At 26.6% G+C, this 13,445-nt stretch overlaps 1 protein-coding gene across 2 annotated transcripts in view; it reads right to left on the bottom strand.

Moving 5' to 3' along the window:
• The window catches only part of LOC101237758 (GTPase-activating protein skywalker), a 55,590-nt gene that overhangs the window by 22,616 nt on the left and 19,529 nt on the right, over nucleotides 1–13,445 (bottom strand). For both annotated transcript variants that reach the window (XM_065793579.1, XM_065793580.1), the window contains exon 8: nucleotides 3,468–3,553. In XM_065793579.1, coding sequence (XP_065649651.1) covers nucleotides 3,468–3,553 — 86 coding nt within the window. The remainder of the gene's footprint in view (nucleotides 1–3,467; nucleotides 3,554–13,445) is intronic.

Below are 13,445 nucleotides of genomic sequence, written 5' to 3'. Positions count from 1 at the left end.
GTTGAAATATTTTTGTCGAACTGATGCCGACCTCTAAAAGTCTAATTCCGAGGGCTGTGCAATTTAATATACTATATATTTGTGGTATATAATGGAATCCTAACTTTAGCTTCCAGACCTGTGAAATCTCTAACTCTTGAATGCTAGTATTAGGGAAGAACTTTGCTCGGTGCTGGAATTATTTTCACTATTGCAAAGACATTTAAACAATAGATAATTCCTCAAGAAAATAGAAACAGAGCTGCAACTACCAGCATATCTTTTTTTTATTAAATTTTTTTTTGCTTACTTTTACTTGTTAAATGGAGAACATAACTTGAGGTGAAAAAAATGTTTTTTGCTAACTTTTACTTATTAAATGGAGAACATAACTTTGAGGTGAAAAAATTGTTTTTAGGAAAATTATGGATTTAAACATTTTGTAAAAGTTCTAGCTCTTTTGATCTATAATCATATCCAAATTTTGAATATGATTATAGATAAAACATTTTGAAGCAAATTGATTGAGCAAAGTCCCAAAAAAGTTCAAAAAGAGACTTTATAAAAATCTTAAACTCTGTTTAAAAAAACTTTTGTAATCATAAATTTTTTTTAAAACACAAGCAGAAATAGTTGTATTTAAAAATAAATTTTTATTTATTTATTTCATTTAAAACCTAAGTTATAGATTGTTAAAAATGAAGTTTTTTATAAAAAATTTCAATTTCAATTTTATTAATTCACCTTAACTACACTGAAAATCTTTTATTTTTCAAATATACTTAGTAAACACTTCTACAAACTCAATGCTTTTGCTTCAGTTTCATTCTTAAAGCAGTAGAAACAACTCCCTTCATTATCAAAGCTTTCACAAATTGTTACATTAAACCTAATTTTATATGGAGTAGTGCAAATAAATAGTGTCCCAAAATTAATGCAAGATTTAAATTTGACGCCATTTGAAGTAAAGTGTTGACAACCCTAAAAAAAAACAAATTGACAGCTGACAGTTTAGGGTTAGTAAAAATGGAGTGTTATGCAATAGAACAACGTGTCTTCATTATTGAACAATATTTCGAAAAAATAATGAAAGCTTGGCGGCCGGTGTTCAAAAATTTCATACAAGATATGGTTGGAATAGTGTTTTAACTTCCTCAACTGTGAAAAGTTTAATTGAAAAGTTCTGGGAGACAGGATTCATTGGAGACCCCAAACACACTGGTTGTCCAAACACGTTTAAATTTCAATATCGAAGCAGTATGTGAGAGTAATGGTGACAATCTAGGAACCTCAATTCGGCATGGTGGACAAGAAGTGCATATTTCAAAAAGCATTCTACAGCCTATACTCACTAAAGATCTATATATATGTTTACAAAATTCAATTAACACAACTGAAGCCTAATGACCATGCACAGCAAAGAAATTTTGTTGAATGGATTATTGAGCATCAACAAATGGATGCTGATTTTTAAAGAATAATCATCCTAAGTGACGAGGCACATTTTCACCTTATTGGGTTTGTTAATCACCTAAATTGCTGCATTTGGGGTTCTGAGAACCCACATGTGATTGTCGAAAAACAAATACAATCACAACTTGTCACTGTTTAGGATTTTGGGCTGGAGGCATAATTGGACTATACTTTTTTGAAAATGAGGCTGGTCAAGCAGTGACTGTTATTGGTACTCGATATCGTGACATGATAACCCAGGTCTTTTTTGTCGAAATTGGATAATATTGATATGGCCAATATGTGGTTTAAACAAGACAGTGCCAAAAGCCATACAGCATGTGAAACACTTCAACTACTGCATGAGACTAGGTTGGGTACTCTCTTGTTTCGGTGATCAGAATTGGCCTCCTAGATCCTGTGATTTAACACCATTAGCTTTCTTTTTATGAAGTTATTAAAAATTGCAGGTCTATTTCAACAATCCCACAACCATGCATTTAGAAAAAAAGACTCAATGTTGCACCAATGAAATTCAGCATTTATGCTGAATTTCATTGATGCAACATTGAGTCTTCTTTGAAAATTTTGAAAAACGAGTGCGATGCATATGGAAAGCCGTGGAAGCCATTTGCTCGATGTGTTATTTGATAAACAACCCTATCCTATGTACTTTATGATTCAATAAAAAAATTACAATCAAAAGACTAAAAACTGTGTTTTTTATTTAATTCAAATCTTGTGTTAATTTTGAGACACCCTTTACAACTTTATTATCATCAATCAATGGTTTGTTTATGGTTTGTTTCAAAATTTCATTATAAAGCAGAACACACTTTAAACTTCATTTTGAACTGTTAATAAAAAATTATATTTGTAATCTCCAATCACGAGGACAGTAATTTTCTACACCCAGTGCATTCAACAAAGACTCAATATCATTACAGTATACAAAATTATGCAGTTTACTAAATTATTACTTTTTAACATTTTACTTTCCTTTTTACAATGAATTGATACCTTAACACCTGACAGTAGTAATTTCTTATCAGCAAGTTTTGAAGCTAGCAACTCTGATAATTTTTTTGATAAAAGTAAGTCATTTAACTCATTCAAAGAGAATTTCTGTGCTACCAATTCTTCTTTGTAATTTTTTTTCTCACTTTTTGTCCAAATGTTATTCTCTGTCTTCTTGTATTTGATTATCTTGTCAAATATGTTAAAATGTTTAACAAACTAGGGGAGGAGCCTCTTAACTCAAAGTAACTATTTTACTTTCGCGGTTATGTTTCTTCTCTATTATGCCAATGTGTACAAACCACAAATAGAAAAAATTGATCAGCTTCATCAAAACATCTTTGTTGAAGAACATCTTTTCATGATCATCTTCATGGTCATGACCATCTTCTTGATCATAAATAAATTTTCCAAAACACAACATTAAAATATTTTACTTAACAAGATAAAGAACTTTAAAAGAACCAATTTATATATATTTATATGTATTTTTGCTGACATTAGCAAATCAGCAATAAAAACACAGTTGGACATGTCTAGATTGCTTTTATATACCTCATACCACAAGATTTGAACTTACATCATCATTATGGTCATATGTGATATAAAAAATCTGACAACATGAGGAATAACAACCCAGGACATATTCCATGCAAGAAAATCATGAAAAAAATGTCAGATTAGATTAGATTAGTAATGACAACTAACAACTATAGCTGCTTTTATCGATAGCAAATATTTTTATCTTTTTGTAATCATAACTATTTTTTTAACATTAGTTAAAGTCAAAAGTATATAACTAAAAAAAAAAGTATAACTAGAAAAAAAATATATAACTAAAAAAAAAAAAAATTAACCTTTGTAACTAAAAATGGTATGCGATGAATGATATGAACATAAAACTTAATTGAACTCTAGACTTTGAGTTAAATAACACAAAATCTTTAAGGATATGCAAACCCCTAAAACCTTTAGCTGCAGTTAAATATGTTACTAAAAATATGTGGTGAAAAACCTACTTGTATCCATCGCTGCTAGTTGAAAAAATAAGATGCGGCTTTTTTATTTGAATTCGGTCTGGAAGCCATTCACATAGTTTTTGCCACTAAAAATAATTAAAATAATTACAATAAAATTTGCACAATATTGAATTTAAAATGCATTTACTCTTTATGCTATTTCGTTAAAGGTAAAAGGTTTATTTATTAAATTTCTATTTAAATTTTAAACTTTTATTTTGTTAAATACTTATTTAAAATACTTATTAAAAAAAATTTTGTTTGTATTTTGTAACAATTTTATTTAAAAAAATAAAAAAGAGTTAATGAAAAAAAAAAAGTTTTCTTAAAAATCTAGCTATGAGTCTTAGATTTAAAAAAAAATCTATTTGTATTTATTTCCATTTCTTTTTTTATTTTCTGTAGCTTAAAAGCATGACCTTTTCAACAGTAGAGGAGAGTGGGGCAACATGATACATGGGGCAACATGATACATGGGGCAACATGAAACATTGTAATTACGGAGGTATCTTAAGAGTTGTGATAACCAGTTTCATATGGTGAAAAAAGTTACTCCCAGAGTTATATTTTGATCAAAAAATTATACCATTTACTATTATTTGGCCAGGCGAGGGGTCAAAATTTGTGTTTGTTCAATGACAGAAAAATTATTAGTTTTTAAAGTCGATATGTTTAAAGGTATCTTATTCAATGTGTCTATTGGTAAGTAACATAATTTTGTAAACTACAATCCATAGGCTCTTTACTTCATTATACAAAATCATTGAAAAAACAAGTTGATTTTAAAAATAAAGCAATTTTTTTCTATTAGCAAGTATGGGGTAACTTGATAAAGCATTAGTGGGGTACCTTAAAACTGCAAAATAGTACTCCATTGTGCTATAAACAGTTTTAAAAATCATTACTTTAAGACTATACAGTCCCGGATATCATTTTTTATTATCCGACTGGATATTGAATACCTGCATATTTAAGAATTATCTGGCCAGATAATGTAATTCAAATACTAAAATATATATTTTATAATGACAAAATTTAACCGTGAAAAACCTTCAAAATGATAGCTGTGATTTCATAGTAATATGCATTCCATGTGGAAAGAAGATAAGCAGGGGATGTAATAAATCTGGTCAGAAGTCATTTTGCACAACTCCATTGCATAAAAATTTTTTATTGTGAATTGTATGAAGAGGAAGAAAAAAACAAAATATTGAATCTTCTTCAGCTGCACAAGGAAGTTCAAAATGTATTGAATTCTGATCAAGTCTCCTTTTTAAAAGCTGCTCAAGGAGTTGATATTTTCTTTAATTACTGCATTATAGAAAAAAAATAATGACTTAATTTATTGAAAACATGAAGCGAAGTTTCCACTGCTAAAAGTGTTAATACTTAATTTACTAGCACCCCCTGTATCCTCTGTATTTTCAGTAGAATGTTTTCATTATTTGTAAGAAAAAGCAATTAAGGCTAAAAATGTTAATTTCTCCACATTGAGGTAAAAGAAATAGAAATGAGCGATAAACTGATGTATTTATTGTGCATATATAGTTTTAATAGTATTTTAATAATAATAGTACAATATTGAATAGAAACTATTAACATTAAATTATTTTAAATATAACATTTCTGGATTTCTTTCAATTCTCAAACGATATTAATATGAAACATCCGGTATATAAAAAACTGGATAAAGATATTATCTGGCTAAATATTGGATACTGAATAATACTTCTATCCGGGCCGGATATCCAGATGGATAGCTTCTCGGGGACACCCCTGATATACAGTCAATTTTTAAGAGATTTATATAAATGTAATACTAGGAGATCTCCACCAATTCTATACAAAGCCATTATTTGTTTACACTTAAAAATGACATTTAAAACAATATATCATCATGATTTCTGAAATGTAATTTGGATCCATTGGATGCATTATTTGGGTTACAATTATAAATTTTTTTTGTCTTTCAAGAACAAAAGGTCTCTACATTTTATACTTTTTATTTACTTTTTTTAATGTTTTTTTTTTTTATAGTTTGTATAAAGGTACCCTATGGTAGTAAAATTAGAAATGATGCTTATTGTATCAAAGTACCCCATTGTAGTGAAATTAGAAATTTGTATCAAGGTGGGATACCTTGATACAAATTTCTAATTTTACTTTAAATAGTCTCACAAGTTTAGCCTGTTATACTTTGTTAATTTATAAATTTAAACTTGTAGATATATATTTATTCTACAAATTAAACCGATTGCCTAAAATAAAAGGTGTATTAAAAAAATTGTTACAAAGCAAAAACCAAAAGTGCATCATGGTGCCCCGTTTCTCCCTTACACTTTTCTAACATGTGATGCATTAAGTAATACATTAAAATTTTTCTGGGCTTTCAATCACAAAAGATGTTGTTTTTCATTCTGAGATCAATTTTATGTTTGCTAAGACTTAATGCTAATAAAAGTAGCACTTATGCTTTCATTAAGCATTAAAGTTTGAAAAATTATAGATTTTTATAAACATGTAAAAATACATTATTTTCATTATTTACAAGCGTAAATGTGTGCTGTAGTAAATAAAAGGTTTATCGATGTTCAAATGATAATGTGGAAAAAGTATTACCTACAAAATCATGAAGAACTTGCTCATCGATTCAGACTATGTTTAATACATGTTAAGGATTATCAAAGAGAAAGATTGGCAACATTAGAAAACAGCAAGAAAGCCCTGCATACTAAAAAATTGCTGTTGGACTATTTTTTGATAAAAATCAACTTGTAAAAAATTACTCAACAAAATGTGCCAATGCAGTACCTCAAGCTTTAGAAATCACAAAAAGAAATCATTTAAAGTAAAAATATTTTATATTTTTGGATATATAGCTATAATTGTGGTTTTTTGAAAAAAAGGGTGATTTATTTCAAGAAGTGCAATTCATTTTCAAATGTCCAATTGCTTTTAAACAGAAATTCCATTTATTGTTATAGTTGTATAAAACCAGTGTATGCATGTTAACAATAAACAACATTTTGAATGTTAAATTAACTCAATGATAAACAATCTAATAATATTAAAATGATAAAAGAATTAAAATAATAATAATAATAAAGGTTTACTGAAAAATTGACAGAAAATTTAGCATAAGAGGCTTTTTTATCCTTGTCAAGAAAAGTCAGTTGGATAACATAAAATGTCGTAAAAAAAACATTTTTTACTATTTTTAGGCAGTTGTTAAACATAGAAACATGTCTTCATTGCCATGACTCTGCAGTGTATGGTTAACATAAATAAAATAACATAAAAGGTTCAAGAGATAAAAGGTTCAAGAGATCATATGACTACCAGTAATTTCTGCATTTTCCAGAAGTATGGAAGACTCTAATAGTCATATACGTGAAATGGGCAAATACCTATGTATCAATTCAGCTATTTGTTGTTAAAACAGACTTGAATCCTCCAAATATTCTTTTATATGCTTTTAATAAGCACTTCTTCATTCAACCAGCATTACTTTTGTTTTTTATTGTTCTCTTTCCCAAGACTAAAATTGTTTTAACAAAAAGTCAACATTTAATTGCTTAAAAAAAGCAGTTGATCATGAATCTGGTCTCTCTTCTGTGACAGCTTTACCCTTCATTACTGACCTCTCATAGAAGCTATATATAAAATCCCTTGCAAAGTTAACAGCTACTAGAGCCTTTTTTCAACATTGTATATTAAGTACTTCTAATGATCAATCAAAAATAATTGCACTTTAATAGTTCATTAAAGTAATGTTCAACTATATTTTTATTCAGCTCTTTAAGCACTTTGAAAGAGAAATGACAGAATTTTCTTAATAAAATTGTGCCTTAAAAAAATAAACATTAATTCAGACTAATAATAATTAAAACAATTTATAAACACAAATAAAATAAAAAAATTATTCTCATTAAATTTATTTATTAACTATTTGTTAGAAAATAGCTTTAGAAAATATCAATGACATGAACAATTATGCATTTATTTATTCTATAACAATAACCAACCTTAAAAGTAAAAAAAAATATAAATAGAAGATTCCAATAACTATTTTCCAATGATAAACATCCTTTCTGACATCAAAACACAAGAATGAATCAAAATTCAATCATCCTTCAAAACTCAAGGGACTGTAGATCTCAGAATATATTAGCAGAGAATTTCATTTTAGAAGTACATGATTTCAACTTTTTTTCAAAAAAATTTGCTCCTGCTTGTTTAAACTATAGAATTTAAGTTATTCCTAAATTGTTCAAAATCTTATAAAATTTTACTGTTTTAAAAAACTGTAAAATATTATAAGATTCCTTTTTAAAATGTAAACTGAAATTAAAAAGAAAAAAAACTTGTTACCCATTAAAAAAGTTCTACAATAAATTCTATAAAAAATTTTATAAAATTCTATAAAAGCAATTCTATAAAAAAGCACTGTTTTAGTAAAATGCCTCAACAAATTAATCCTGATAAAAGTAGATAAAATTAGATACTGTACCAAAGCCGTGCTGTAACTTTTTGGGGCCCTTAAAAAATTTTTTTTCAACTTTAAAAACCAATAAAAATTAACTGAGTTAATTTTTATTGGTTTTTTTTTCTAAAAAAAAGTTATACAAAGAAATTATAAATCAATTTTCCTAGCCCTTTTGCGGTTGCATTTTCTATTGACAGTATTGTAAATTCTGTCGAAATAGTTTGAATTAGTTTTGAATATGATCATTCACAATAACAATGGTAATGGTATTGTTAAAATTATTCAATATACGCAATACATACATTTAGATATTATCCTTCAAAATTCCTTTTTAAAATGAATTCCAAATTCTCTATAATTGTATAATTATCTTCTAAAATATATCTTAAAGGTGTTATATAGCTATAATATATATATATAATTCTTTGCTATTATTATTAATTTTCACTGCAAGGTGTTCGCAAATGGCGGATGTGTCTATCTAACGGTTGATAGGAAGAAAAAAAAAAGTAGAAAGAAATTATTTGTATAAAAAGAATAAAACTTATTAAGAAGATAAAAGCATTTGCAAATTATATATAAAAGTCAAAAAGGTAATTAATTGTTTAAAAAATTAAGTTATAAATTATTCAATTAATAAGTAACCAGTTAAATAAAGTGTTTATATTGAATGCGGTGGATCATACCTGCTTACAGATAAAAAAGAAAAAAAGAAAAAACAACAACGAAATTTGAATTTAGAAAAAGAACTTTTAATTATTTGGCATCCATCAGCGAGTCAAGTTAAATGAATAATAATTAAGGAAGTTTAAAAATTTACAGTTATATTTGAAATTGTAATAACTTTTTCTTTTTTTTTTCTAGCTCTTTCAATTTATTTTCTTTTTTACATATCTATTATATTATATTATTGATTACATTATTATTAGCTATATAACTGTATATTTTATTATTAAGCGTTAGTCATATTTATAGAATTTATATTTTTATCATACATTACTACTACTACTTTTGTTATTACTGTCACTATTTTTATTATTATTGCTATTTTTGTGATTGTTGTTATTATTATTATTGTTATTATTATCTGCTATTATTATTATTATATTGTTAATATTTTTATCATAAACTTCATCATTGTTATATTATCGTATAGTTACTACTATTGTTATATTGTTTCTGTTGTAATAATCTTACTAATATCAATATTTTTATTTCTAAACAAATTTCTACTTATTATGCCTAAACTCTGCAAAACTTGTGATAAAATTATTTGCGCTAATCATCATTCACTTCAATGCAATCACTGCCTAAGTTCAATCCACAAGAAATGTAGTTTTTATATAATAATGATTTTAGTTTATTAAAAAACTCTTCCATGAGTTATTGGCTCTGTATTACATGTTGCAACAGTATTTTTCTTTTTAGTTCTATATCGGATAATGAACTACGTCTTCAAACTTCAATTGACAATATATTACATTTCAATGATCTGCCAAATGACCTTTCCCTCTTTCCTTGCTCCCGAGAATCTGATACTTTTAATCAACTTAATAATTACTTTACTTATCAGCAAAATAACAACGATGATGATAGGAACATAGTTGAGAATCCAATCAATTGTAAATACATTGATATTGAAAAATTTAACTCTTCAAACATCAATATTAATTGCTTTTCTCTATTTCATTTAAATATCGCTTCATTAGTTAAACATTTTGACGAACTAACCTTACTTTTATCTCTAATAAATTATGAATTTAGTATAATTGGAATTACAGAAACTAAGCTGAAATCTGATTTACTCCCAACAACTCCAATTAATCTTAGTGGATATGTTTATGAACATACTCCAACAAAAACTTCATTTGGAGGTGCTCTACTTAACATTTCTAATAAGCTAGTTTATAAATCTAGAAATGATTTACTTATGTATAAACCCCAATTCTTAGAGTCTGTTTTGTTGAAATCATTTTCCCTAAAAAGTCTAGTAGTCCTAAAAAGTCATAGTAGGCTGTGTTTATTGCCATCCTAACATGGATATTAATGAATTTATTGTTTCATATCTAGCTATTCTATTTGAAAAATTTGCTGTTGAAAAAAATAAAACTATCTTTATAATGGGTGATTTTAATATCGATCTTATAAAAGCAAGCTCCGATAATTCAATCTCGGAGTATTTGAACACCATTGCTTCAAATAACTTTCTTCCTTTTATATCTTTACCAACAAGAATTACCAATTACTTAAATACTTTAATTGATAATACATTTTCTAATTCAACTTCTAAAGATATTTTTTCCGACATTCTAACTATTAGAATATCGGATCATTTGCCACAGTTTCTAATTTATTCATCTTTTAAAAAAGAATTATTAATACTCGAAAAAGCAATATTATTCTTCGAAACTTCAAAAAATTAAATAGTGAAGAATTCAGGAATGATTAATTGGAAATCAACTGGGATAAAGTAATCAAAGTTTCCAATAGTAATACAAATAAATCATATGAAGATTTCTTCACTACCTTTAACTCTCTTCTAGACAAACACGCACCATTAAAAAAACTAAGTAACCGTGGCTTAACTCGAAGCCTTAAACCATGGATTACAGCAATTTTAATCTCGATAAAAAAACGAAATAATATATTTAAGAAGTTCCTTAAAACAAAAAATCTTCATGACAAACTAATTTATGAAAAAACTTACAAAACCTATAGAAATTTACTTGTAACACTTATTCGCAGAAGCAAAAAAAAAACACTTTTCTCACTACTTTACTACCAATAGCAATAGTTTGAGAGCAATGTGGAAGGGTATTAGAACTCTTTTAAATATATGTTCGAATGATATCTCATATACATCTTATATATCTTCAAACAACACCATTATCCAGTTAAAATCTCGGAAATTTTCAACTCTTTTTTTGTTTCAATCCCTGAAGAACTGCAAAAAAATATTCATTCATCTCATACTGACTTAAAAACATCAAATCCTGACTCTCTTTTCATTAAACCTACTGAAAAAAATGAAATAATATCAGTTATTCTTTCTCTAAATGATGGCAAGACTTCTGGTCCAAACAGCATTTCAACCTTTATTCTAAAACTTCTTGCTAATGATATATACTCAGTACTTGCTAAACTTTTTAATCTCTCATTCACTACTGGTATATTCCCTAATATTTTAAAAACTGCATCTGTTAAACCAAGCCATAAAAAGGACTCAAAACTTGACTGCAATAACTATAGACCAATATCATTATTATCAAACATCAGCAAAATTCTTGAAAAATTAATGTATTCTTGGATCTACCACTTTCTTGATAATTCTAAGTGTCTCTACGGCCGTCAGTTTGGATTTCGTTTAAAACACTCTACTTCCCATGCACTTATTAGCATTACTGAAATGATTTGTGGTGCGATTGATAGTGGTTCTTTTGCCTGTGGTGCCTTTATTGATCTCCAAAAAGCATTTGATACAGTTGACCATAAGATTTTAACTGAAAAATTGTATCACTATGGTATACGGGGTATCGCTAATGATTGGTTTTCATCCTATATTAACAATCGCAATCAGTTTGTCTTGATTAATGGATTTCAATCGACATGTAAAGTTATTAAGTATGGTGTACCACAGGGTTCTGTTCTAGGACCTTTACTTTTTTTAATATATATTAACGATCTGCCTCACTCTATAAATAATTTGATTGTTCATCATTTCGCTGACGACACTAATCTTCTATGCATAAATAAATCACTCGCGCAGCTTTGTAAAAAAGTTAATTCAGATCTCCATCATTTGTGTCATTGGTTAAATAGTAACCGTCTTTTCCTAAATATCAATAAAACTGAATTTATTATATTTCACCCTCCAAAAAAAAAGATTGATAGTAATAATGTGAAAATTAGAATTAATGGTAACAGACTTTTCCCATCTAAATATATAAAATACCTCGGGATATTTCTTGAAAAAAACCATCATGGTACTATCAACTAATTCAATTAAATAAAAAACTCTCACGTGCCAATAGTATGCTGTCATTAATACGACACTATGTTCCCCAACACGTTTTAATATCAATTTACTATTTCTTGTTCTTCTCAAGTTATTGTTGCACTCTTTGGGGTCAAAAAGGTAGTTTTCTATTACATCGTATAAACAGTTTACAACACACTTCCTTTAGAATTATGACATTTTCTCCCTTACGTTCTACTATCGAAAATAGGTTTTCTGAATTAAAAATTCTAAAATTTCAAGATCTTGTAAAGCTTTATAATTGTCTCTATGTGATTGATTTTCTTCAAAATAAGCTACCAAATTCGTTAATAATTTTTTTATTAAAACAAGTGACACACAAATATTACACTCGAAATACTAAAAATTTTAACTTGCACACTTCCTTTTTCAGCACTATCAAATATGGCAAGCTCTCTATTAAAAATCAATGTATTTCTCACTGGAACCAAATAATACCATTTATAAAAAAAAAGGTTTTAACTAAATACCCTTTTATTACTAATATTCTTCTTCTCAATCCAAACCAAATTAAGAAATTTGTATTTGAGTATATATTTAATGAACATTGATTTTATCTTTTATTATTATTGCTTTTTTATATTACTGTATTAATAAAACTATTATTACTTTTATTCTATACTGTCTTTTTTAACTCTACTAATATTCCTATTATCATTAATTTATCTATAGTTTTTTAAATCTTATTTATAATGATAGTGATAGTGATTCAATTGTAGTAATAGTTTTTATGGTCATTGCCCTAATTTTTGCAATTGTTATGTTTATTTATTAATTTCTGTCATAGTTATAAACTTTACTATAATTATTTTTACCATTAGTTATTAATTTTAAAAAAAGTAAAGTTATCATGATATAGTTACTTTTTTTTTTGTATTCACATTATTATTAATATTATTATTTTTATTATTAATATCATCTTTATTTATTAGTGCTTTATTTTCCTTTCTTTCTTTTTTTTTTTTTTTATTTTTTTATTAAAAAAATTTTTATTTTTATTTTTTGCTTATTCATAATTCTTTCTGTGTTTTATTTGTTTTTTTGTTTTTGTTTTTTTCAGGTGTCACTCCATTGACTAATTTTTAACTATATGAGTGACACCTAACCTTATTTATGTGACTTTATGAATATTATTGTAAATTTTCATATTTTTATGGTTAAATAAATGGATTATGAATTATGGATTATAAATGGATTGAAATAGAAAGTTCTTTTTTAAATTCCTCCTCTTCAACATCATTTCCTAAGTGTGTGAACAATTAGTATTAAATGTATTTGTATTCATAGTTTTTAGCTTTTTATTATCGAAAAGAAAACCAAAAATTCAATTTAAAAAATTATAAGATTCAAATTGTCTTTGCAATGAATCATTTACTTTATCAATTAGTTTATTAAAATAAGACTCTTTAAACTTATATTCAGCCATTTGAGTTAGATGGTTATACTCATTATCAAT

The sequence above is a fragment of the Hydra vulgaris genome, chromosome 03 (assembly GCF_038396675.1).
Source record: "Hydra vulgaris chromosome 03, alternate assembly HydraT2T_AEP".
Lineage (NCBI taxonomy): Eukaryota > Metazoa > Cnidaria > Hydrozoa > Anthoathecata > Hydridae > Hydra > Hydra vulgaris.
This window is presented reverse-complemented; position numbering and strand designations above follow the sequence as displayed.